This window comes from Mauremys mutica, chromosome 11, assembly GCF_020497125.1.
Source record: "Mauremys mutica isolate MM-2020 ecotype Southern chromosome 11, ASM2049712v1, whole genome shotgun sequence".
NCBI lineage: Eukaryota > Metazoa > Chordata > Testudines > Geoemydidae > Mauremys > Mauremys mutica.
In genome coordinates, this window is record NC_059082.1 from 54,491,652 (window position 1) to 54,518,333 (window position 26,682).

The 26,682-nt window shown below is 44.6% G+C and overlaps 1 protein-coding gene across 3 annotated transcripts in view; it reads left to right on the top strand.

Moving 5' to 3' along the window:
• The first annotated feature begins 829 nt into the window (after positions 1 to 829).
• The window catches only part of LUC7L (LUC7 like), a 30,639-nt gene continuing 4,786 nt past the window's right edge, over positions 830 to 26,682 (top strand). For 2 of the 3 annotated variants that reach the window (XM_044979627.1, XM_044979628.1), the window contains exons 1-9: positions 830 to 988; positions 3,465 to 3,559; positions 13,982 to 14,080; positions 17,979 to 18,089; positions 18,748 to 18,891; positions 19,420 to 19,596; positions 21,253 to 21,341; positions 25,163 to 25,192; positions 26,488 to 26,658. In XM_044979627.1, coding sequence (XP_044835562.1) covers positions 928 to 988; positions 3,465 to 3,559; positions 13,982 to 14,080; positions 17,979 to 18,089; positions 18,748 to 18,891; positions 19,420 to 19,596; positions 21,253 to 21,341; positions 25,163 to 25,192; positions 26,488 to 26,658 — 977 coding nt within the window. In that variant the 5' untranslated portion in view covers positions 830 to 927. Of the gene's footprint in view, positions 989 to 2,300; positions 2,372 to 3,464; positions 3,560 to 13,981; positions 14,081 to 17,978; positions 18,090 to 18,747; positions 18,892 to 19,419; positions 19,597 to 21,252; positions 21,342 to 25,162; positions 25,193 to 26,487; positions 26,659 to 26,682 lie in introns of all 3 variants that reach the window. The other variant, XM_044979629.1, reaches the window with a different exon arrangement.

Here is a 26,682-nt window from a genome sequence, read left to right on the forward strand (position 1 = left end):
AGGTCTAATACGGAAAGGCTTCATTAGCACTATGATTTTCCAACAAAGGTCACACCCTTTTGGAGCATGCCTCACAAAGTGGCGTCGTCCGCAAGGGCCCATCACGGAGGGGCTCGGGGCTGCAGGACGTCAGGCCCTGCGACCTGCCAAGGCACGCCAAAATGCATGTGGGTGCTGCTTGTACAGGTGGGGCAGTTCTGACAGGAGGCCTGCATGGTTGAAGTCCATGGCTGCCTTTGTTACAAGCAACTGACTGAGCTTCTCCCATCTGGAGCGCTGGTGCTCCCCTCCCCTTGTTGCGGGGGGATGCCTTATGCCTAATGGCCTCGGCCTACGGCAGAGCCATGGAACAGCAGGCATAAATGGGTGGGGATCCTCTCAGGAGTGATTTCCCCAGGCCAGGCGGGGCCCGAGAAGGATCATCCCCCCCCTCGCTCCATGCCCCTGGTGTTCGAGCTTTCTGGGTGCGCTGGAGCGAGACTGCAGAACTCCCGGGGTAGAGGAGACACGTGGGGTTAGATTGGAGACCCTGGCCTGGTATGTTGGTGGGGGGCAGTGGCTGGTAGAGACACAGGGGATTTGGAATAAGAGGCCCCTGGTGCTGAGGCGCTATTGGGGCTCTCAGGAGCCCCTAGCATCCTCAGCCCCGGCCCTGGCGGGTCAGTGGGAGGAGGAGCCGGGGCAGTGGCTGCGGGAAGGCCCATGGGGGGTGATGGACCAGAGCGGGCCCCCCAGTTTCCTAGCAGTCCGGCTCGGGGCAGGACTACATCTCCCAGGATGCCGCGCGGGAGCAGGGCGGGGCTGTTTCCGCCCAGCGTGCCCCGCGCTGGCTGCTGTTGCGGCCGGAGTCGGCGCCGGAGCCGTTGCTTGCGCCCCCCGCTCGCTCTGTCCCCGCTGTGAGGAGCCGCGCGCCGCCCGCCTCCCGCCATGTCGGCCCAGGCCCAGATGCGGGCGCTGCTGGACCAGCTCATGGGCACGGCCCGGGACGGTGAGTAGGGGCGGGCGGGGCCTGCCGGAAGCGCCGCGGCCTGGCTCGGGGCCGGCATCGGCCGCGCTGGGCCCGGGCCCGGACAAGCGCCAGCGAGGGCTCTGAGCAGGGCCGCTCCAGCTGGGGAAGGGTCAGCGCCCGCCGTGGGGGACCCATCCGGGGTCCGACCGCCCCTCTCGAGCTCTGCCTCCTGGGCTGAGCCCGCCCCCTTCTCCCCCGCCAGGGCCTGGCTCCTGGGCCCGAGTCTGGCTCCCGGGACTGATCTTCGCTCCTTTGCTCGCTTCCGTCCCAGCGGGGGCCCTGGCGCCGGGGCCTGAGCCCCTCTCCCGAGCAGGGGCAGAGCCCGGTTCTCTTGCTGCCCCCAGCTGTGGAGGCTCCGTATCCAGCACCTGAGCTTTGCTGATGCTGCCCTAGCCTCAGCCTGCAGGGGCCCTGTCCAGCTGTGGCGCCTGTCGTCATCTGTGTAGAGCCCTCGGCAGCTGCTGGAAACATCTGCATGTGTCAGACTTACCAGAGTCTGTGATTGTTTCAGTACCTATCCCGGGGGGGAGGGGGGCACATTGACTGCCCAGGTGTCTCACCAGGGCGTCTGCGGCTCACCTTTGAACAACTCGATTCAGGACTCCAGTGCCTGTTTGACACTTGTCTCTGTTTGTGTCAACTTGAGTGCCCACATGTGGGATTTGGCTGACTCCTTTATACGGAGCCTGGGTTTGAAATTGTGGAGCCTCTTCTTTTATAGTAATTAATCAGAGTAGCCTAGGTCTATCCTGTGCAGACTTTCTCTTGGGACTCTTTGGAAACTTCAGCAGAGGATATGTGCTTAGTGTGCAGTTCTGTAACAGAGACAATCTAAGCCTCCCCTAAAACAGCCTTGAGTGCCTCTGCTATTGCATTGCAAGGTGAGCTGGAAGTCTAACTTTCCTGACTTAATATATATTTATATGGAGAGACTTTCCGGCCATAAGCTCAGAGGAAAAGCTCTGTGTTCAGTCAGTGCTTTACACGCAGAAGCATTGTTAGGTAGGCTTGTATGTAGAAACTGAGCTCATACCAATTGCCAAGGACAGGAATGTTGCATCCTATGCAAAACTATTTTCCTGCGATGGTTTGTATTTTCTTTTCTACTGAGCTACTGAATATTTAAACTCATTCTGGCACGTTAGCAGGGCTGTCCTGGTACTTTGCACTTTTTTTCGTAAGTGAATAAGTGCTTTTTCTTTCTTGTGTATTGAGTTGCTTTTGAATTGCTTCCCATATTTTTATTTCATACAAACTGAACAATTGTGGCCCCTCTATTTTATTTATAAAGGTTCAGTGTATCTTTGCCTGCCTACATCAATCTGCAAGGGAGTTGCAGAAAAGCCTCATGTTCATCGAGCCGTGAGTCACAACCAATTTTTAAAGCTGTTATAACAAAAAAAAGTGTTTGCTTTTTTTCACAAGTAATTTTAAGAGTGTAGCTTAGAAAGAAAGAAAGAGAGAGAGAGAAAAAACCATTTTCAATAGACACTACATTAATCCTGGATGCTTTGCAAATCCTAAACTATATTCATACTTTAGTATTACACATACCTGTGTCATATACACAGATTAGCTATAAAATTGTCACATACCATTGCCACTTTGCCTTTACTTTTATGTATCATTCCCCTGACTTCCTTACTGCAGGTGTGGGCAAGAAAACTTTTCCTTTAAAACTTTTCAACAGTGGGCATAAAATTCTGCAGCTGAGGTCTTGAAGAATGCAGAAGGGTATAGTATGTGTTGGAGCTCGCAGTGTGTATTGACTAACTTAGTTTCTTTTTTTTTTTTTTTTTTTTTTGCTTTTCTGATATTGTCTTGTTTAAGTGGCTCCCAAGTGTAAAGTGTTTTCTGAGGGTGGGATGGTGGGGTGGGAAGTACATGTTTTGTGTTCCAGGCCGACACTTAAAAAGCTTCATTCCTCGCATGGCCTTGGAAAGCACACTGCATATTTGGCTGTCCAAACCAATAGGACTGAAGCATTAGCTTATTGGATTAGTAAGTAGCAGTTGCCTGTAGAAATTGCCAGGCACAGCCCTGTTTTGTGATTCATGGCCCTCTGATAGCATGGGTTTTGGTATCTCCTGCCCCTATCCTTTGTATATTTAAAAGAGAAAATAAAAAAATTTCAGGGCTATCAGCCAGGTTGTCTTTTTTTCCTGGCTAGGCTGTCTCTTTGCACAGGTAACAGGCCATGGGCGCTATCTGGCTTTCCAGCACCGTATTTAATATGTGGTGTACTGGTCATCTAAATGCAATATTAATATTTCAGTTGCCAATTATAAAAGTTCCAGAATACCTTATTCTCCTCTAAGCTTTTCCAAACAATCTTGGGGAACAGGAACATGAAGTATTTTTAATCTGCATATAGAGGCGAAATGATCATACCAGCACCATCATGCTTTATCAACATTCTAATGCTTTCTTATTTAAACCAACACATGAATTTCAGGAGATGAAACCAGGCAAAGGGTGAAGTTTACAGATGATCGTGTCTGCAAGAGCCATCTCCTGGACTGCTGCCCTCATGATATCCTGGCAGGAACAGTAAGTGTCTGTCTTGGTAGTAGTAAGATATGGTGAAATAAAAGGCAATGGAAGTTGTTCAGATCACGTCCCTGTGCCATATATACATCTTAGGAGATGCCAGTTAGGAAAGATCAGACTCTCTCTGCACATTCTCAATGTACCTCAATTTCAGTATGACCATCTGTGACACACACATGTTGCTGTTGAAAAAATCTGCCGGTAGAGTTATATGGAAGTGGTCAGAAGAGAGAGGTTTTAGTAATCCTGTATCTGGTGCTAAAATAGAACAGTATTGTCAGTTTGACATACTCGGTGCCTTTGAAACTTTCTAATGCTGATATGGGACTTTGTTAATCAAGAATTAAAAGAGGATAATATAATGTTCATCAACATAGATTTATGGAAAATGGATAATTTCAAACAAACTTGGTATCTTTTTAAATGAAATTTGATTGATAAAGGTATTAATGTTCATGTAATAGTCTTGACTTCTGTGAGGCATTTGACTTGGTATCACATATTTTGATTAAAAATATAGAAAGATATATAATTAACATGCCAAACATTAAATGGATTAAAATCTGGTTAACTGATAGGTCTCAAAATGTAATTGTAATTGGGGAATCATCGCTGAACAGGTGAATTGGTTCTTGGCCCTATGCTATTAAATACTTTTACCACTGACCTGGAAGAAAACCTAAAACCATCACTGAAGTTTGCAGATGACCCAAAAGTGAGAGAGTAGAAAATAATGTAGAGCACAGGTTATTGATAGGGCAATCTGGATTTCTTGGTAAGCTTGGTGCAAGCAAACAGTGTGTTTTCATATGGCTAAATATAAATGTACCCATCTAGGAAGAAAGAATGTAGGCCATCGGGGGACTGTAGGATGAGGGACTCTATCCTGAGGAGCAGGATTTGAAAAAGATTTGAGTGTCATAGTGGATAATCAGCAAAACACCAGCTCTCAAGGTGCAGCCAAAAGGGCTAATGAGATCTGTGGGTACATAAAACTGGGTATCTTGAGTAGTAATAGAGAGATTTTTACCTCTGTGTTTGGCACTGGTGTGACAGCTGCTGGAATACTGCATCCAGTTCTGGTGTCCACAAATCAAGAAGCATGTTGATAAACTAGAGAGGGTTCAGAAAAGAGCCACAAGACTGACTAAAGGATTAGAAAATCTGCTTTATAGTGAGACTCAAAGGGCTCAGTTTATATCTCAGAGAAGGTTAAAGGGTGACGATCACAGTCTGTAAGTAAAGTATCTACACAGGGAGTGAATATTTGATAATGGACTTTTCAGTCTAGCAGCGAAAGGTCTAACGTGATCCAGTGGCTGTGGAAGTGAAGTTAGACAAATTCAAACTGGAAATAAGGCATCATTTTTAACAGCGAGCGTAATTTGCCATTGAAACAATTCACCAAGAGTCATGGTGGATTTTCTATCACTGACAATTTTAAAATCAAGACTGGATGTTTTTTCTAAAAGATCTGCTCTAGGAATTATTGTGGGGCAGTTCTCTGGTCTCTGTTATAGAGGAGGTCAGACTAAATGATCACAATGGTCTCTTCTGACTTTGCAATGTATGCATCTTAAATGGGACATGGCCACTTCCCCTTCCAGCCCACCCTCTGCCCTCAGCAGGCAGGATCAAGGCTCATTTGTGGAACTCTGAGATGTTTTTAAACAACCTTGTTTCTCTTCAATCTAATTTAATTCTCAATTCCCCAGCTTTCCAGTCTCCAATCTTACTGCATGTGGCCCTGTCCTGATGGATTCCCCAGGGAACAACTTTCTTTTGATGGGGAATATATTAAAGTATTTATGGCATTTTGTAGTTCACTGTAATTTAGTTCTTAGGACTGGTTTGACTAAGTAGCATGTTAAAGTGTCAAAGCAGATTTTGTTTAATCTGCAGATGAAAGAAGGAACCCAATTGCACCTCCCAGCTTTTCTAGTTTCTGCCTCCTTTCCTGGGAAAACTCTGGCTCATCTTGAGTGTTCAGTTCAAATGCATTCTGTAGGAGCAAAAAAAAGGATGTAGGATTTTGATGGTGCTGATGAGATTTTATGCAATTAAAAGTATCCTAATTTGGGGTAACTGAGTAAAGATGAAAAAAATTACTTACGGAAAATGGATACCACCAGACAGATTGCTAAATTACAGTAAACTGAGATTATTTCAAAAGAAAATGCAACATGTCTTCTGTCATCGCCACACGAGAACTAGAGTTCTGCATGCTGGAGATAAATTCAAATACTTGAATTCTTCTGTAGCCTTGCTTTCTGATGGTAAATATTAAAGTACTATAAAATAAGTCATTTTATATTGCTGTAGTTGAGCTAAACTGCTTAAAATGCAGTTACTATTTATAGCCTTCCCTTTTATTATATGGGGGCTGGAGCTGGCATACTTGCTGCTAACAGAGGAAAGGTTACGTCTTCCTGACATCTAAACCAGACGCATGCCCTGGGCGTGTGAATCCATTTTTCTGTGGGGAAAGTAAAATCTGCTGGGGATGTTAATTTTGAATTCCCTGAGTAGTAAATGATGCAAAGAATTCATTTAGCTCCTCCCACAACAGCCATGTCTTCCTTAAGTGCTTCTTTAACACCTCAGTCGTCCAGTGGCCCCACTGGTTGTTTAGCAGGCTTCCTGCTTCTGATGTACTTAAAAAAAATTACTGTTAGTTTTTGTCTCTTGCTAGTTGCTCTTCAATTTCTGTTTTGGCCTGCCTAATTATAGTTTTACACTTGACTTGCCTGAGTTTCTGCTCTTTTCTATTTTCCTCAGTAGAATTTGACTACCAGATATTTAAGGATGTCTTTTTGTCTCTAACAGTCTCTTACTCTGTTTAGCCACGGTGGTGGTTTTTTGGTCCTCTGTTTTTTTGTTTTTTAACTTGGGGTATATGTTTAGTTTGCGCCTCTATTAGGTGTTTTAAAATAGTTTCCATGCAGCTTGCAGGTATTTCACTCTTGTGAATGTTCCTTTTAATTTCCATTTAACTACCTTCCTCATCTTTGTGTATTCCCCTTTTTGAAGTTAAATGCTACTGTGGTGGGTTTCTTTTTTCTCTGTACAAGCATTTTAAATTTAATTACATTATGGTCTCTATTACGAAGCAATTCAGCTATCTTCACTTCTTGGATTAGATCCTGTGTGCCACTTAAGACTATATCAAGAATTGCCTCTCCCCTTTGGGTCCAGGACTAGCTCTCCAAGAAGCAGTCCTTACTGGTGTTTAGAAATTTTATCTCTGCATCCTATCCTGAGGTGACATGTTCCCAGTCAGTATGGAGATAGTTGAATCACCCATTACTATTTTCTGATATTATGGCTTCTCTGATCTCCCTAATCATTTCACAGTCCCCATCACCATCCTGGCCACATGGTTGGTAGAATAGTCCTACTGCTATACTCCTGTTGTTCAAGCATGCTATTTCTATCCATATAGATTCTGTGGTACACTTTGATTCATTTTAGATTTTTATTATGTTTGACTCTTAGCTTTCTTTCACATGTAGTGCCACTCCCCCACCAGCATGACATACTCTCTCATTCCTACATGTTTTATACCCTAGTACTATCGTGCCCTGTTGATTACTGTTGTTCTATCACGTTTCTGTGATGCCTATTATATCAAGCAGCAAAGAATCCTGTGGCACCTTATAGACTAACAGACGTTTTGCAGCATGAGTTTTCTGTTAGTCTATAAGGTGCCACAGGATTCTTTGCTGCTTCTACAGAACCAGACTAACACGGCTACCCCTCTGATATTATATCAATATCTTCATCTAATACCAGGCACTCAAGTTTACCCAGCTTAGTATTTGAACTTCTGGCATTTGTAAACAAGCATTTATTAAATTTGTCAGTATTTAGTTGTCTGCCTTCATCTGATGTAATTGAATGGGCCTCTTTTTTGTTTAACTTGCTCTTCAGTTCCTACCTGTATTTTATCAGCTTCTATCCTCTTCTCTTTACTAGGATATAGAGTAGCCCCATTTATAAATCTACACCTAAGAGATGTCTCTGTGTGAACCTTGTGCTGCTCTGCGCCTATTGGCTTTTCCCCAGCCCTTAGTTTAAAAACTTTTCTATGTCCTTTTTAATTTTACATGCCAGCAATCTGGTTCCATTTTGGTTTAGGTGGAGCCCTTACTTCCTGTATAGGTGCCTCCTTTCCCAAAAGGTTCCCCAGTTCCTAATAAATCTAAATCCCTCTTCCAAAAATCCCCCTCTCATCCATGGTTTGAGATCCTGCAGTTCTGTCTGAGTGCCTCCAGTTCTTTTGTTGTCACCCTCCAGAACGCTCAACCTGTCACATGGAGAAAGTGAAAGCATTTCAGAGAGTGCTACCCCGAAGGTCCTGGACTTTCTTGTTAAGAGAGCTGGTGAGGGAAATGTCAAACATGGTCTGTGTCCCCAAAATTTGACAGTTAGATGATGGTTACAGGAACTTTAAGTATGTGAGAAAAAACACTCTCTCTCATCACTGCCTCCAATCCTGCCATCATTTCTATTTCAACTTCCACGTCCCATCCTAATGTCGAAGAAAAACTAAGTTCTCGCTTTTTGTTTGGGTGCAGCAAAATTAAATACTTTATTTATTTCTCTAGTGAACACAAGAGGGAGAGAGTGTCAGGAACTGGGTTGCCCCTTGTCCCGGACGGATCTCTCTCAATTAGTAAACAATCATAGCAATTTTTATACCTTTGTTACAGACAGTGGCTAGCAAACCTGGAGACAGTAAAAGTAAACATTTGCATTTCTTTATACATAAGCCTATTCGCTATCTTATTTGTCTTCAATACTAGAACAGAAAACAAAACTGCAGTTTACAAGGTCGTAATGATTCTTCACACAATTCACTCTGTACCATATTAAGATCCCTTCAAACCTTCATTAATTAATTCTTGGCCTCCACACTAATAAGCCATCAGCTTTTTAGAAGCCAGGTGTATACAAAAATTTTTGGTAGAATTTTCAGGAGTTGCTTTAGAAACCACTTGCCCGAATGATTGCAAATTTGGATCATCCCCCATGAAGCACAGCAAATTTCAAGGTAAACACGCAGATTTTAGAGCATTTAAAAAATCGTCCTTTAAAAGAACAGTCTTCTCTGCTATAATAATTGTATGAAATTAATCATCAGCAAATGCTTTGCTGTGTCCAGATCCCCCACACAGTATAATCTTGAATACATAGGAGGCTCAGTTCATATCAATGTGATGGTCCCAGCAGATTGAAAGCACCCCATGGAGTTGAATACATCCTGAAAAAAATAGAACTGAGATATGTAATCTGCCCCATTCATGTCAATGAGTGTTCTCGTCACCTCCTCCTTAGTGCTTAAGAGGGAGGTGATATACATCAAGCATGCCTGGTCTCAACTCCTCACCCCAGTATCAGCATGTTGTGTATTCTTGTGTGTGTTCCTAACATGCAAATTCTTAGCTCCCCACCCAAAAGGGCAGGGCTACCCCGGGTGCTGGCTCACATGGGGGGAATCGAAGGGGGTCTCAGACATCCCCAAGAGGGGCAAGGCCCCCTAGATCATGGCACATATGAGGTGGCACAGAGAGGGGCTCAGACACCCCTAGAGGGGAGAATGTGAGTCTGACCAATGCCCCTGCCCCTCCCAATTCCCCTGCCACCCACCTCTGTCTCCCCTCCCCTTTCACATGTCTAATCTATCATCTTTTCGGACAGAATTTGAGCACCTTCTGAATTTTCTGCTGTACTCAGATCTCCTCCCCCCCCCGCCAAATCCTTTGACAGGGGCATATTGTAGCAACATGCCTACTTTTTTCTTTTTTGTTTTTTTGCCCAGAGTTGGATTTGAATTTACAGTGCCTCAGTATTGCTCAGGTTTGATGGCTGTAATATGTCCTCTTGAGCTGTGCAGGTCCTATGAGTTGTGGCTGGCTAGCAAACCTTTTAAGCACCCTGTGTGCACATGTGTGTTGGTGGGTCCCATGCACTACCTGGGGGGTTAAAAGTCCAGCTAATCAGACCATGTGACCATTCTTGGAGACCTGGTTTGATCCCTAGGTCTGCTCAGAGAAAGTTGGTAGAATCTGTCAACTTAAGAAAAGCTAGTGTGTGTTATTTCAGGATGGATATACCTTGGGAACCCTTTGCCGAAAGGATCTAAAATTTGGATCATTAAACCCACCTGGCAACCCCATGAGGCACACCAAATGTCAAGGCATCTCGAGTAACCATACAGATTTTAGAGCACTTACAAGAGTTAACCTTTAAACAGAAAGGTGCTCTCACCTTAACTGTAGCAGAGCTGGCTCTCTCCTGTAACAACTGTGGCTTGCTCCTGTTTGATTTATCTGGCCACCATGGATATTTCAAGGAAGCATGGAAAGTCATTATCCTGGGGACAGGGTGTCCACTCACCAGGCTTGCGAATGCCAGTGGCAGGATGGAATTTCATACTTCCCATTGGACTGGTTTGTTAACAATCCACTGGCAGGAGAAACCACCTCTCAGCAATCTGATCAGACTTGTTGGTTCAGCTTCAGCTTCCATTCTCTTTTTTTCTGTCTCATGACTGCTGAGCCTGGTTCCAGACCTGTGTGGCATAGGGAGCCGGCACAGAGTTTCCCAGGGAAGAAAACTTTGTTTAAGCTTTTGTGGTCCGTTCCACCTCATGGGTTGCGACAAGCTACAGTTGTTTTGTTGTCACCCTTCAGAATTCGCAACCAGTCAGGTGGAGAAACATGGAGGAGAGAGGTAGACTATTGCACTGATGCTTAGCTGGAATTTCTGAGGGACTACTTGTCCTGAAGTGAATGCAGATAGGTCTGGCCTGGTGGTTGTCTAGATTGCCCTGGAACAAACAATGATGGTATTTCTACCAGTGGAGGGACTGCAGCACTTCTGGAGGAAGCGTCGGCTGGTAATCTTTCCTAAATTGGGTAGCTCTATGAACTGATCATATAGTTTTGAGAGTGACAGAGGTGGAGCGTCACCCAGAGAATTGTATTGGCACAAATTACCATTGTGTCTGCTAGCAAGAAACAGTGGTGAGCTGATGAAACCTGTGGCATGGCAGAGATCTCATCCATGAGGACCTGAATTTTGTTGAATTTTTCCTTGGGCAACTCATAGTATCCAAGTTAGTTCTGAAAGATGCTCTTAGGGGTTAAGAGTTCTTGTGACGGAGTTACTGAATCTGCAGAAGAGCTCCTTAGAAACATGTGATGCTCCAGGATATGAATGGCTAGGCAAGTGTGGTGACCCTGCAACCAGTAGGTTTTTAAGATAGGGAGGGGGTAAATCTCAGTGCCCTGTTATCCGTTTTGCTAGCCATGCTGAGATATCAATTGCATAGTCCACCCATGAAACAGATGATAGTCCAAAGGACATTGCCTGTAATTGATACTGGTCATCTCTTATAGCATAGAAATGTTTAATGGCAGGGTAATATTGGCACATGAAGATAAGCCTGGTTGAGGCCTGTGGAACATGAAAAGTTCTGAGGGATTGTTTCTTGATCAGAAAGGCCAGTGTTCTAACAGGAAATCAGCTTGGTGCGCTGAGGTAAAGGGCCTTGTGAAAACCTCTAGACATCTAGATTACCACAAAAAAAATTGTGGAAGAGAAATCAAGGCTTTTCTGCTGATTGAAAGCAGGGTGATTGCTCCAAGGGAGAAAAGTTCAGAGATGCATTGCCTTTCATGAGATTTGGAGAGAGAAGGGAAGAGTGTAGAATGAATTGGGGGGGGACTTGAAAGTGAGGTCTTGAGCCTGAGAGCTTACCTCTCAAATCAGAGAAGTGTTATCTCTGCTTGCAAAAAATGTTGAACCTTGTTTTCAGGAGAAGATGGTTCTAGGTTATGACTGGACCTCCTTGTCTTGTGGAAAATCCTCCTCTGGCTGGTGTTGGAAAGGAATTCTCCTAGAATGGCCCCACAGAACAAAAGGGGTGAAAGGACACTCGCCGGTCTGATATTGCTGAAAGCTGTAATTACCACAAACTGACCTGAAGCCACTCTAGATTCCCTTGGAGAAATTTGGGCTCAACACGATCGTAACATCTTACTAGTCCTTCAAAGCTTTTTCTAGAGACTTAATCCAAATGTTACCCTGTTAAAGGGATCTTGGAACAAGGCTGCTCCTGGAAGTGGTGGCTGTATTTAAAGGCCACATCCATGTCTCCATTTGGCAGCTCAAGCTAAGAGTAAATGGCTTGATAAGTCAGAGCAGTTAACCGATATTTCATCTCTGTGTAGTCTGTTTTTTGTGTTAATGTGCTTGCTTCATTCTGAAGCTTTCAGTCCTCCTCCTCCTCTGTACCTGTTCTGCTAGCGCATGTGTGACTCGCACTGCTCTCTCTTGCTTGCAGAATAATAGACATTGGAGCTGTCCTCCATCACCATGAGGCTGCTGCTTCAGGATTATTCTCTATAGATCAGACATTTGTAGGCAGTTCTCTAGGTATTTTCCTCAGTTACTGGCTAGCTAATTTAGAGAGATTTAGTTTTAATCTTAGTCCTGCTCAACCCCTCTAATCATCTGGGGGTACAGATACATACATACACATCTGTGCAGCATGACTCTGCAAGCTCTGAGGGAATTTGTTCTCCATTCCTTCATGGGTCTTTGGCTCTGGAGCTCTCCAGATGGTAAATACACTTTTTTCCATTTAAAAAAACAAAACAACCCAAGTGCTTGGCAGTAGATGCTGATAAACGCAGGGATGAAACTAGAGGGGTCAGTTGTAAATATTTTAATTAAAACCTTAAAGCCCCTTAATTTTTTGGTTGATAACTTTGGAAATAGATTTAAAAATTGGGAGCAGATGGCAGAAGTGAAGGCGGATTAGTTTTAAATCAATGCGATTTTAAATCACGTATTTTTAATTTTTTTTGTTTCTACTTTTTAGTTATTTTCCTAAAGAAAGGTTGATTCTCATTGGTTGGTAACCATTAACACATGTTGATTGCAACTAAATATAACCCTTTACACTAAATTTGGTGGTTGTGTTTTGTTTTGTTTGGTTTTTTTGCTAACCAGGAGGGTACACTATATCTATACATCTTCATTTAAGCAGTTGTATAACTCATCTTATATATATTCTTAGTCTTATTCTTTTACATTATTTGTTATGTTAGAAAATGGGGATTGATGCATTTCTTATTTATTAAACTAATTTTTAAGTGTTGATTTGTGTCAAGCGCTATTTGGATTGAAATTCAAATGTAATTAAAAACACACACAAACAGCATTTCACGTTTTTATTGCATAAAACTTCCTTTAAATATGCTGGATGCATAAGAAAAGAGTTTATCAAAACATGTTTGGCATTTAAAACTAAGGAAGTATTACCTATAATTAGGTGAATTAACCTTATTGTTCCTGGTCACCATGTCCTTCAAGATTTTAGAACTAGTAGATGTCACCCTCTCATACCTAGTTTTATTCATCGATTGGAAGAGCTTTCCTGCTTTTTCAACTCCTAGTTGCTTTAACTTCAAATTAACTAGTCATGGGCATGAAGTAGTTGAATAAACTGAAGTGAAGAAAATATTCTCTCTCCACTTGCAGAAAAGGGTACTGTTGTCAAAAACTGGTTTAGCATTTCAACAAACTTTGGTTCCCAGTGTTTAGCTAGTGATTTCCACCAGTTCAGTGGTTTGATTTTCTTCAAAGCTGGTCAGCAAAATACTATTTTTTGTTTAATTTACATTTTAATAATTATAGTTTATCAATTTTAAATTTAATTGTAAATAGGTTTTTTTTAAATGTGTAATTTAAATTAAAACACTTTTTTTTTATTTAAGTAGTGTTTTTTTTATTATTTTTATCAATCCTGCTTGCTAGTCAGGTCATTCGTATGGGCTTGTGCAAAAGAGGCCACTGCGTTGGTCCAGCGGGACTTCAAATCCATAGTTGCATTAGGCTAACCCTGTGCAAGATAGCTGTCAATGGAACTCTTAATACTACTCCACAAGTTAGCTGCTAGCAGACACGTGGACCTACTGTTCACTGGCCCTATCCTTTCACCTTCAGACTGAGTTACTCTTAACTAGGAAGCAGCACCTGAGTGCTGTGGGGTTGTATTGGGTTTCCTTGGACACTTTCGCAGTTACCCCATGCATTTTTCCTGTTGCTCTTTAATATTAGGAGTCAGATAACTAGTTCATTCTACCTGCCTCTGACTGTTGAATGATATATTTTGCTTGCATATAGTCAAATAATTCTACTTCAGAAGCACCTGGAAGAATAATCCAACCAAACACATCTCTTGTGGCCACTTCTCATATTGGTAAATCAAGAAAGAAAATCGGTTTCTAAATTGCCTTTGCGGGTGTGATACATGAAATGAGCATTTACACAGCTGTCAGCAGTTAAATATCAGTGCTTGTTGCAGCAGTAGAAAGTTCTTACATTGACCTTATCTTTACTTTCCCATAGCGCATGGACCTGGGAGAATGTACAAAGATCCATGACTTGGCGCTGAGAGCAGACTATGAGATTGCAAGTAAAGAGAGGGACCTATTTTTTGAGCTGGATGTAAGTATTGTGATTTTTAGTTATTTGTGTGTAAACAGATCAGTGTAACTTCTGATAGAGCAGCAGAGTCCAGCTGACATTTCTGCTCATCTTTCTGTTTACTGTACTATTTGCTAATTTGTAGTTCCTCGCCCTATGTCAGCCTGATGCTGAACTGAAAGGTTAAAATTAATTACGGCATTTGCAAAACCTAAGCATAAAAACAGTCAGGCTGCATTCCTTTCCTGCTCAGAACTGCCACTGTTCTCAGTGAGGCGGGAAATATCATGTTCTGATGTGCTGCGAACAGGGGTGAATTCTAACATTAGAAACCTGCTCTGTGTAATCGTACCTTTGCCAGCCTGTGCTTCCGCATTGATTTTGTGCATTGGAGCTGCTCAAGGGTAAAAGCAATGCTAGCTCTCCCAGCCCGGCTACCTGTGTGCACCAGTTCTCCATGTAGTGGTGTTTCAGTGCACCACATCCGCCATCTAGGTGTGAATCCCCTGCTAGATCTCAGAATGTAGAGACGTTGTCAAGTTACAGCCAGATCAGAAACTCTTCAGAACAGTCTTCATTCTCTTTGCTCACATCTATGTTCAAAATAAGGTGTAATGACCCTGCTGTAGTTACCCACCTGGGAAAGGTGGGGAGGGGGACAGGGGTCAGGGAAATTCCCTTCCCTAAGCATTCAAGCAGCTGTTGACTCCGAGGCCTGGTCTACACTACGCGTTTAAATCGGTTTAAGGAGCGTAAAACCGATTTAACGCCACACCCGTCCACACTAAGAGGCCCTTTATATCGATATAAGGGGCTCTTTAAACCGGTTTCTGTACTCCTCCCTAACGAGAGGAGTAGCACTAGTATCGGAATTACCATATCGGATTAGGGTTAGTGTGGCTGCAGATCGATGGTATTGGCCTCCTGGTGGTATCCCACAGTGCACCACTGACCGCTCTGGGCAGCAATCTGAACTCGGATGCAGTGGCCAGGTAGACAGGAAAAGCCCCGCGAACTTTTGAATATTTCCTGTTTGCCCAGCGTGGAGCTCCAATCAGCACGGGTGGCGATGCAGTTCGAAATCAAAATAAAAAAAGAGCTCCAGCATGGACCATGCGGATGTGATCGCAGTAAGGGCAGGCAAATCTGTTCTATCAGCGCTCCGTTACAGAAGACGAAATTCAAAATCATTTTTAAAAAATCTCCACACAGATGCCATAGCAGGGACTCAGCGCACTGCTACGTGACAAGCGTAACGGAAAGCCAAAGAATCAAATGGACGCTCATGGAGGGGGGACTGGAGCGGGGACTGGAGGACTCAAGCAATCCCACAGTGCCTGCAGTCTCCGAAAAGCATTTGCATTCTTGGCTGAGCTCCAAATGCTTCTAGGGTCAAACACAGTGTCCGCGGTGGTTCAGGGCATAGCTCGGCAATTTACGCACCCCCCCACCCACCCCCAGAAGTGAAAGGGAAAACAATCCTCTCTTGACTCTTTTACATGTCACCCTATCTTTACTGAATGCTGCAGATAGACGCGATGCTGCAGCAGTCAACATCAACATCCTTGCTCCCCCCCCGCCATGGGTGGCTGATGGTGCAATATGGCTGATATCCATCGTCATCATCAGCCTATTGGCACATGGGGCAGTGCAAAAGGACTGGTAACCATGCCGACTAGCATTCAGTGAGGTCAATCATGGGCGCCTGTGTAAAAAGCTCCTGATTTTTCCTGGTAGATGGTGCAGTATGGCTGGTAACCGTCTTCATCATAGCAACAGGGGGCTGAGCTCCATCAGCCCCCGCCCTTCATGTGTAAAGAAAAGATTCAATTGTCCCTGGACTAGCAGCGGGATGCTGGGCTCCTCTCCTCCACACTCCTTAATGTCCTGTCTGGACTATCATAGCAGCTGGAGGCTGCCTTCCACTCATTTCTCACTAACAAGTCACTGTGTCTTATTCCTGCATTCTTTATTACTTCATCACACAAGTGGGGGGACACTGCTACGGTAGTCCAGGAAGGCTGGGGGAAGAACAGAATCAACAGGTGGGGTTGTTGCAGGAGCACCCCCTGTGAATAGCATACAGCTCATAATTTCTGCTGGATCTGACACAGAGCAGCTGTGCTCTCTGGTTCTATGATACAGTGGTTCTCTAGTACACTTGCCCATATTCTAGGCAGGACTGATTCTATTTTTAGATACCAAAAAGGAGGGATTGACTCAGGGAGTCATTCCCAATTTTGGCTTTTGCGCCCCTGGCTGATGTCAGCCAGGGGCACTTATGACAACAGCAAATGGTGCAGTGCAAAAGGACTGGTAACCATGATCATCTTATTACCAATTTATGGTATGGTAAATGATACAGTATGGCTGGTAACCATCTCTGCTGTCATGCAAAAGCATGCTGCTGTGTAGCGCTGCTGAATCGCCTGTCAGCGGCATCTAGTACACATACGGTGACAGTCACAAAAGGCAAAACAGGCTGCATGATTGCCATGCTATGGCATCTGCCAGGGCAATCCAGGGGAAAAAGCCGCGAAATGCTTGTCTGCCGTTGCTTTCCCAGAGGAAGGAGTGACTGACGACATTTACCCAGAACCACCCGCGACAATGATTTTTGCCCCATCAGGCACTGGGATCTCAACCCGGAAATTCCAAGGGGCGGGGGAGGCTGCGGGAACTATGGGATAGCTACGGAATAGCTACCCACAGTGCAACGCTCCAGAAGTCGACGCTAGCCTCGGACCTTGGACGCACACCACCGATTTAATGTGTTTAGTGTGGCCGCACGCACTCGATTTTATACAATCTGTTTTGCTAAACCGGTTTATGTAAAATCGGAATAATCCCGTAGTGTAGACATACCCAGAGTTTGCCTCATCTTGGTGTCACAAGAGTCTGGCATTTGATTCTGTTGCTCCCTGCCCTAATTTCATTTCTGTTGAAATAACAGAACCCAATGCTCTTTCTACTGACTGTTTTCTATCTCCTGCTCCTTTATTAGCGCAGTATTTTTCTAGCTAAACCTGTAAATTTGTCTTCTCAACTGTCTCATTAATTACTGGCACCCTACATTCCCCTTCCCCCCCTTTATGAGATCACTGATATCCTAGTCTCCTAGTTACCTTTGCTTTCGCATCCTACCTCTCTTCCCTCACACTAAGGCTATGGCTGTACTACAGAGCTTACAGCTGTGAATTCAGCTGCACCAATGCAGCACTTCTAGTGCAGACGCTCTAAGCCGACAGGAGAGAGCTCTCCCGTCGACTTAATTGTTCCTGTCCCCGCGAGTGGTGGTGGCTATGTCGGCAGAAGAAGCTGTCCCACCGACATAGCACTGTCTACACTGACGCTTAGGTCGGCATAACTTACATCACTCGGGGTGGGGAAGGTGATGGCTTATTCACACCCTTGAGCGACGTACGTTATACCACAGTAAGTGGTAGTGTGTACATAGCCTGAGGAAACACTGTATCCTGGCCCCATAGAGGAGTAAACGACACTGAGTTAAAAAATATATATATGGGGGGGGGGTGTTAGGGCTGAGCACAACCTCCTTTGTGGGGTAGGAGCTCAAATCCCAACTGTATCACTGCTTCAAAAGACTAACAGATGAAGGGAAAAAACCAGGCTGATCTCCACCATCCATTTACAAGTGTGTGTTCCCCAGAGTGGGTGCTGCTAGCATGAGGAATATAGGAATTGCTGTACTGGATCAGGTCAGTGGGCCATCTGATCCCAGTTTGAAAATGTTGCCCTACATCCACTCGGGTCAAAAAGGAAAGCTGTGTGGTGGGTTGTGATCTGTAAAGGAATCCTCCTGGCTGGCTCTCATTAGTGAGAGAGCCAGAGCCCAGCAAGTGGTGCTTGTATAGCAAAAAGCATCCATAGTTACAGTTCTTGGTTTGAACACACACAGGCTATGGATCACCTGGAGTCCTTTATCGCAGAGTGTGACCGGAGAACTGAGCTGGCTAAGAAACGCCTGGCCGAAACTCAAGAGGAGATCAGTGCTGAAGTGTCTGCAAAGGTATCACTCTTCAGTTCAACATTTGTTCTGAGGGCCTGTGTGCACTGTTATGACTAGGGCTATCTATGGTAAAATGTGATTTCTAAAACAGGAGATCTAAGTTACTTCTAAGCTGCATGCTGCACAGCAGGCTATCAAGGGCCACGCAGACGGGGAGAGGCGCCTCTCCCTGGCCCCAGCCCCAGAGCTGCCTTGGCCAGGGAGAGGTCAGTGAAACTTGCAAGGCTGGTTCCATCACCTGGATGTTGGTCCCTTCCCTCTGTAATTATTTGTTCCATCCCATTTGTTAAAACTTCAGGCGGGGGTGTTAGCAAATGCTAGAGAGGAAATCCCCCAAGGGAGCTGTCATCCATGCAGGGGGGGAGTGGGCCTGAAGGAAGTTCCAGTCATCGTTAAAAGATCCTGGTAGTGGTGGGAGGCAGGCAGGAACAACAAGGGATAGAAATTGGGATCTGGAGGGAAAGGACAGTTTTCTCCCCTCTCTGTGGGGGGACTGCAGGCCACTGGAACCAGCCCTGGGTCCTGGTGGCGATGGAATGGTTTATTGTAGGCCCCTGTGTATCTGTAGCTATGAATGCAAGTGAAGGATTCATTGTCTGCAAATCCCACAAGCTTTACAGGGTTCTTTGTCTTATTAAAAGCAAACTCCTCTCTTTAGGCAGAAAAAGTTCACGAGCTGAATGAGGACATAGGAAAACTGCTGGCTAAAGCTGAGCAGCTGGGAGCTGAAGGAAATGTGGATGAATCCCAAAAGATCCTGATGGAAGTGGAGAAGGTCCGAGCAAAGAAGAAAGAAGCAGAGGTTTGCCAATATCAACACTTACTGTGTTCCCATGTTTTATGTAATGGTGAACTGAATTAGTAAACAGAGCACATAGCACCCAGTTGGGCAGCTTCCCCTCTCCATCTGCACAGTGAGCTAGCAAGTGATTGGTCTCAAAGAATGAAAGAAGATGAAATGTTCTCTATAAGCTTTCATCCATCTAACAATGCCTGCTGCAGGGTTTCTTTCTTTGAAGCAGCTGGTACTAGACATGATGAGAGAGCAGATACTGGGCTAGATGGACCATTGGTCTGATCCAGTCTGGCAGTTCCTGTGTTCTTATTAGCAGGTGTTTTTTAGGTCTTTTTTTTTTTAAAGCAGGAGGTTGCACAGTAATAGTAATTTCTTGCACAGATTTTACTGGAGTGTTAGAAGTGGTCCAAATGTTGAGAATGAGATTCCTGTTTAAATTTAAAATACTCACTCCAAGCTTTCTGAGGGTTGCATGTGTCCTGTATGTGTTATGGTGGTTTCCCCTGGTTTTGAGCTGTCTCTGCCTCTCTGCAGGAAGAATACCGCAATTCCATGCCCGCATCCAGTTTCCAGCAGCAGAAGCTGCGCGTCTGTGAGGTCTGCTCAGCGTACCTTGGTCTCCATGACAACGACCGGCGTCTCGCTGATCACTTTGGAGGCAAATTACACTTGGGCTTCATTCAGATCCGTGAAAAATTGGACCAGTTGAGGGTAATCAGTTATATTTTAAACCCCATCCCTCCACCTTGGCCAGCAGTGGCCCGACAGCTCTCCTGTGAATACTTATTCATTTAATTTGTTTTGTAACCTGCTGGCTTTGGCTTGTATGGAAATTCTACACAGTCTTTGTTCTGAAACACGCTGAATTCAAGATCGATGAAACTCCAAGTGGAGGTTTGCCTAACCTCACTTCTGGTTCAGCCCTGTAATGTCTGCGTAACTGAAATTGTACCCATAGAGGAACAGGGCAAAGAATTACACTAGACTGGCTTCCTCCTTACATAAATGGGGCTCTTGGTATGTTCTGAATTGGAGTCCGTAGGACTGGGCCATAATTTGCAGTGGGAAGTCTGTCATTTGTTTTAAAAATGATGCATATATTTTTTTGGCTTTTAGTGTTTTATAAAGCACTCAGACCTACTGGTGAGATGCTGTAGCAATGCAAAGTGTGTTTACAGAGTGCAGACAATGAAGGTCTAAGTGAAGCAGAAGCTGAAGAATTGATGATGGAAGGATTTTCAAAACATGAGCTTGAAGTGAAGTTGGATTCACAGACAGTAGCTTGGCTCATGTGAATGGTAGAATTGACACTCAGCCAAGTCAGTCACTTCACAAACCTTACAAGTGAACTGGTGCTTTCTGCTTGCTCGGATCAGGGTTCTCCATTCTGTGTTATGATTGAGTCATTGTATTATAATGAGGCCTAGAGGCGCTAGCCAAAATCAAGATCCCCTTGTGCTAGGTGCTTTACATACCAACAGTGAGAGACAATCCCTGCCCCATTGGGCCTACAGCCTAAACAGCTAATGCTACAGCTAACAGCCACAGGCACCCAGAGCTGTATGCCTTGCACTGGTATATGTTAGTGATGCTTTCAACGGATTTAGGGGAAACACAGGACTTTGAATAGAGGTCTTGGCAGGCAAGTAAGCAACTGCTTTTGAGGTGTTAAATAATCTGTAACAAAGTCTGTACCATCCATGTTCTGTCTCATCTCATAAGCAGTTCTTTATATCCTCACATCCAGCATAAACAGGATGACATGGGTAATTATAGGCCTGTTAGTCTGATATCGATCCTGGGCAAGGTAATAGATACTGGACTTGATTAATAAAGAATTAGAGGACGGTAATATAATTAATGCCAATCAGCATGGGTTTGTGGAAATTAGATCCTGTCTGATTAACTTGATGTCTTTTTTTATGAGATTTACAGGTTTGTTTGATAAAGGTAATAGGGTTACTGTAATAATATACTGCGACTTCTGTAAGTTATTTGACATGATGCCGCACAACACTTTTTGATTAAAAAACTCAAGTGATAAAAAATTAACATGGCACACATCAAATTGATTAAAAGCTGGCTAGCTGATAGGTTTCAAAGTGAAATTGAGGAGTCTATGGGGATGTTCTGTGGTCTGTGTTAGGCAGGAGGTCAGACAAGATGATCGCAATGGTCTCTTCTGGCCTTGGAATCTGAATCCCTTTCAAGCCAATAAAGAGATGACATGATGTGTTGGAAAAGGCAAATGTTGCACAAATCTATTGAATTACTGCATTTTGCCTTCAACTGCAAGGTCTTCCCGCTGTCTTAGTTTACTCCCTTGTTGGGTGTCTAACGCAGCGTGTGAATTCTTTCTCAACTTAGAAAATGGTGGCAGAAAAACAGGAGAAAAGAAACCAAGATCGTCTGAGGCGGAGAGAAGAGAGAGAAAGAGAGGAGAGAATGGGCAGACGGTGAGTGAAAGCAAGTGAGCCCCTCTGCAGGGATGGGCTGTAAAAGAGTGCAGCTCTCCTATTTGTGGCTGTTACAAGCGCCCTGAAAATGACAGACGGAGCCTTTCCAAAATAATGCTGTCATTAAGGGCTAAATTGTTGTCCCTGTGTAAGCTCCTAGGAGTGCACTTTTTAAAGAAAAAAAAGCACCTATATAGACTTTTTTTTTTTTAATCTTCAGCTGGATTGCTGAAAGCTAGAGGCTCCTAGGAACTTTCAGGCATTTGGTGGCTTATCCTCTGCTTAAGAAACCAACTCTGAACACATGGCTTCAACTATGGCCCAGTCTCTATCCTTCTGAAATTACTAAGAAGGTGCTGCTGGGTCTGCTCAAATAGCTCCTGCCATGCACTAATTCCATGAACAGACTTCAGGTGAGGACATTGTAGTGAAACAGCACCAATCTGTGAGTGAAGATGTCAAGGCAAGGAGCAGATGGCAGCCATCTTCACTAATTAAGAACATAACAGCCATACTGGGTCAGACCAAAGGTCCATCTAGCCCAGTATCCTGTCTTCCAACACTGGCCAATGCCAGGTGCCCCAGAGGAAATGAACAGAACAGGTAATCATCAAGTGATCCATTCCATGTTGCCCATTCCCAGCTTCTGGCAAACAGAGGCTAGGGACACCATCCCTGCCCATCCTGGCTAATAGCCATTGATGGACCTATCCTCCATGAATTTATCTAGTTCTTTTTTGAACCCTGTTATAGTCTTGGCCTTCGCAACATCCTCTGGCAAAGAGTTCCACGGGTTTTGTGCGTTGTGTGGAAAAAATGGTTCCTTTTGCTTGTTTTAAACCTGCTGCCTACTAATTTCATTTGGTGACCCCTAGTTCTTGTGTTATGAGGAGTAAATAACACTTCCTTATTTACTTTCTCCACACCAGTCATGATTTTATAGACCTCTATCATACCCCCACTTAGTTGTCTCTTTTCCAAGCTGAAAAGTCCCAGTCTTATTAATCTCTCCTTATATGGCAGCTGTTCCATACCCCTAATCATTTTCGTTGCCCTTTTCTGAATCTTTTCCAATATATCTTTTTTTGAAATGGGGTGGCCACATCTGCACGCAGTATTCAAGATGTGGGCATACTATGGATTTATATAGAGGCAATACTATATTTTGTCTTATTATCTATCCCTTTCTTCAGCAGCCTTTCATACCTTACCTTTGGACACAACAGGAGTGCCAGGAATCTTCCTGCTATGGTTCTGCTCATTCCTGTTTGAGAAATCCAAGAGGATGTTTGCTCTTCTTGGTGGCTTTCAGCTGTGGGTGGTTCTTGTTGCCTCTTGTTCGATGTGGATGTAAATACCCTAGGGGAGAGCGAGACAGCGTGAGCTATTGTGTTTGTATGCTGGTGACCCAGAAAGAACTCTCTTCCTGCTTCCTCCAGTGTGACTGATAGACAAGGATATTGCATGGAAACCAGCTGGCTTAAGCTCAGCCTGGACATGATCGTGCCTGTTCGCAGGGGGCAGCCTCTGGGGGAACTGGCAACATCTGAGTGCCCTATCAGTTGGCAGCGTCTCCCCATTCATTGTGAAAATAGTCCACAGTCTCAGGGCATTACTGCATACATCTCTGCAACGAGACCCCCAACATGGTGTCCAGAAAATCCTGTTGTTGCCTTTGGATGGCCAAAAACTGAGCTCTCTGCTCTCATCAAAGACCATGCTTCAATCGTCCTGCTTTTGTGGCATCTAGGAAATGCTGCTGCAATGTGCTTTACCTTGGACCGATCCGGGGGGTTGCCCAGCAGGCACTGATGTGGCTGGTGGATGAGGTCACTGTGCTGGCTGCCAGGATTGCACCCACAAAAATGCAAGGTGCTGGTTCCTAAAAATGAAACCCTAATTACGGTCCAGCTCCCTCCTGGTAGCCTCTCTCTCTCTGACCCACCTAACGGTCATAGCATGCCTGGATGCTGTCGTGTGTCTATTTAAGGAGAGTCCTCTCCATGGTAGCCTCTCAGCTGTGGAGCTTGTTTCTGTCAGAAACTCACCAAACCCGACCTGGCTGCCTTGAGAAAATACTCCGTTTCTTTGGTCAGACTGTCCCACAATGCTGACTCAGTTCCCCCAGAGGCTGCCTCCTCTCAGCTCCTCCTTACTTATATCCTTCCAAAAGCCTGGTTCCTGAGGGTCAGGAGGGAGACGCAGGTTAATGGCTCCTTAGGTGTGGGATTGCTGGTGTGCCAGCTATTAGTGTTGGATCTCATGCCAGAGCCAGCTGAGCATGATGCTTCTGGACATACACAACGCTATACATGCTAAGTGCTTAAACTGTTGGCCTGGAACCTCACTTGGTACCTGCAGGCTCCCCATATGGCTTTGCCTGAGCAGATACCACAGCCCTACTTCAGCCTTTGACCCATACAGAGCACACATTCCCACCCGTCTGAAAGTTCAGGCCTCTTGCGGAGAGTCGGATAGTGGTCAGTGCTTTTGAAGGGAACGCAGCAAAGAATCCTGTGGCACCTTATAGACTAACAGACGTTTTGCAGCATGAGCTTTCGTGGGTGAATACCCACTTCATCGGATGCAGTGGGTATTCACCCACGAAAGCTCATGCTGCAAAACGTCTGTTAGTCTATAAGGTACCACAGGATTCTTTGCTGCTTTTACAGATCCAGACTAACACGGCTACCCCTCTGATATTTGAAGGGAACATTATCTTCCTAAAGCTGTCAAATTCCATACCTGTTAGAGCGTGACATTTTTTATTTGAAGATACAGTAGGGAACACCAAAAATTATCTTAAACCTCGCTTGTCTATAGGAAGGCTCTGCTGTTCTGTTTGTCAAGTTGAGCTACATCACGGGAGCAAGACAATGTTGATTTAACTTCTTTCTCATGTATCAGCTGTACCTTAAGCCCAGCTTGTCAGCATGTGCTAAATCTGTCTAGCTCCAAGTTCAGTTCCAACCTTGGTACTGTTCTGTTAGCAGAATTCCCTTTTTCTCTTCCAGTGTTATAATTAACTAATATTTCCTTGTGGCTAAGTGATGATACATACTGACTTCATTCAGTAAATGCACCCTCTCAGTAAAGTCTCTTCCTGAGTATGGGGTTCTGTCCTCTTAGCCAGGTGTTGTTTGTTTAATAATGTCCATTTAAAACAAGACTTCACCCTTCACTCAACATTTCTTTCATGTAATTTTCTGTTAATGGATGTGTGCAAGGTTAAACTGCCAGAATGGAGTTATTGCAGAATTAAAGGTTGAACATGCAACATTAAGTTTGAGCTACTGTGCAACTCCTTACGATAGCTTTAAAATTCATGGTCCCAAGAAATCTCAGCTACATGTGTCTAAGGCAGTGGCTTTCAGTCTACGAACCCCAGGTTCAAAACCACTGTTCTATAGTAATGACAACCTTAGACATAGTCTGCAGACTCTCAGGTCCACGGACCACAGGGTGAAAACCACTGGTCTAAGGTGATAGACAAATGATGAGATGTTAAGACATGTACATAACAGAGGGCAGCGTGCATACTTAACACTACAGCGAATGGGGGTGTGTTGGTTTTGCATTTAATTATTGTTACGTGGAGCACCTAAAACCAATTTGGACCAGTGCAGTTTTTTGGAGTTGAACAAGCCATTGATGTACATCTGATTTCCACTACGCTGGTGGCCGCAGTTGAGGGGCCAAGTTACTCAGTGTGCTGCAGTGTCCTTGAGAACATCGATGTTATAGAATGGGGGATCTTATGAAAACCCGTAGTGATGTCTTTGTTGTTCACTCTCTGAAATAAATTTTGCTCTTCTTTCTAGGTCTGGCTCCAAAAATAGAGATCGCAGAAGGTGAGTATGTAAATCTTACGAAGGCTTCTTCAAATGCAGCATGTGCATGTGCTTGTTCCTGCCTAGTTTAATTGTGTTTGGTTCCTGGGTATGGTAATCAGAAGCCTAGTAATACTTTCAGTAGCTGCTGTGATTTCCCAGACCCACCTGTTGCCCTCGTTGAATGAAAATAGGAACTGCCACAAGTGCACTTTCAGGACCCTACACTTCCCTAGTCTCTAAAAGTGATCTGTGTGGGCAGAGGAATGCGGTAACTTAAGAGAAAAGAAGTGCCAACTACTCCAGACATCCAGGCACTGGGCACATTAACTCCAGCATTTAAACAAGTGAATGTGCTGGATTCCTGTTTGCAGTAGATGTCTGTATCGTTTGTGTGCACAGAGCTTTGCAGTCCCTGAATGGAATGCGCTTTGTAAGTACAAAGTTGTTGGGATTCCTGCAACTGTAGATGGATTCCAGATGTCCCTGGCACATCCAGTACAATGGCATTCTGTGCCAGGAACAACTTTGTGATCATTTAACTTTTCTCCCCACTTCCTTACAAATATATTGTCACCCTTTGCTGCTTGTTTTAGGACAGATTGAAATGAGTTTACTTTTTAAAGTGCAGCATTTTCATAGGAAAGAGTTCGTTTGCAGTCTTTCTAAAGATCTTGCATGGCACTTCCCATAGCCATTTATTCCTCAGCTTCTCTTCCTTTAATGTAAAAGCAGCAAAGAATCCTGTGGCACCTTATAGACTAACAGACGTTTTGCAGCATGAGCTTTCGTGGGTGAATACCCACTTCGTCGGATGCAAGACGCAGTGGGTATTCTTGCATCCGACGAAGTGGGTATTCACGCACGAAAGCTCATGCTGCAAAACGTCTGTTAGTCTATAAGGTGCCACAGGATTCTTTGCTGCTTTTACAGATGCAGACTAACACGGCTACCCCTCTGATACTTCCTTTAATGTGTGGATCCCATTTCTGACTGCTGCACTGTAGCTGTGCGCTATATCAGCATGTGTTTGAATGGACGTTGAGGTTAGGAGCTTGCCAGCTGGTTTCCCATTTGGAATTTACCAGCTTTGGGTTCTGGTTGATTGCCCTCCGTCCCACAATGGTGTGTGCTCCCTGGGCTGGGCTGCCTTCTATGTTAGGAAGGATGTATAGTGAAGCACAACTGAAGTTGGCTGTTGCTGTCTCTTCAGATGCCCTGTTACTCTGGAATGCCCCTGTCTTGACCATGCTGACAGGGAGATGTCTCACGTTTACAGAACCTCGGGGTTTGAAACAGCTTGTGTGTTTTCTCAGATCACGATCTCGGGACAGGAGACGAAGGCGCTCACGATCTGCTTCCCGTGAGAAACGGAAGTCCCGCTCCAGGTCCCGAGAGCGAGATAGACACAGACGCCATCGGAGCCGCTCACGCAGCCACAGCAGAGGTCACCGCCGGGGTTCCAGAGACAGGAGTTCAAAACACAAGTATGTACTCCCCTTCACACAACA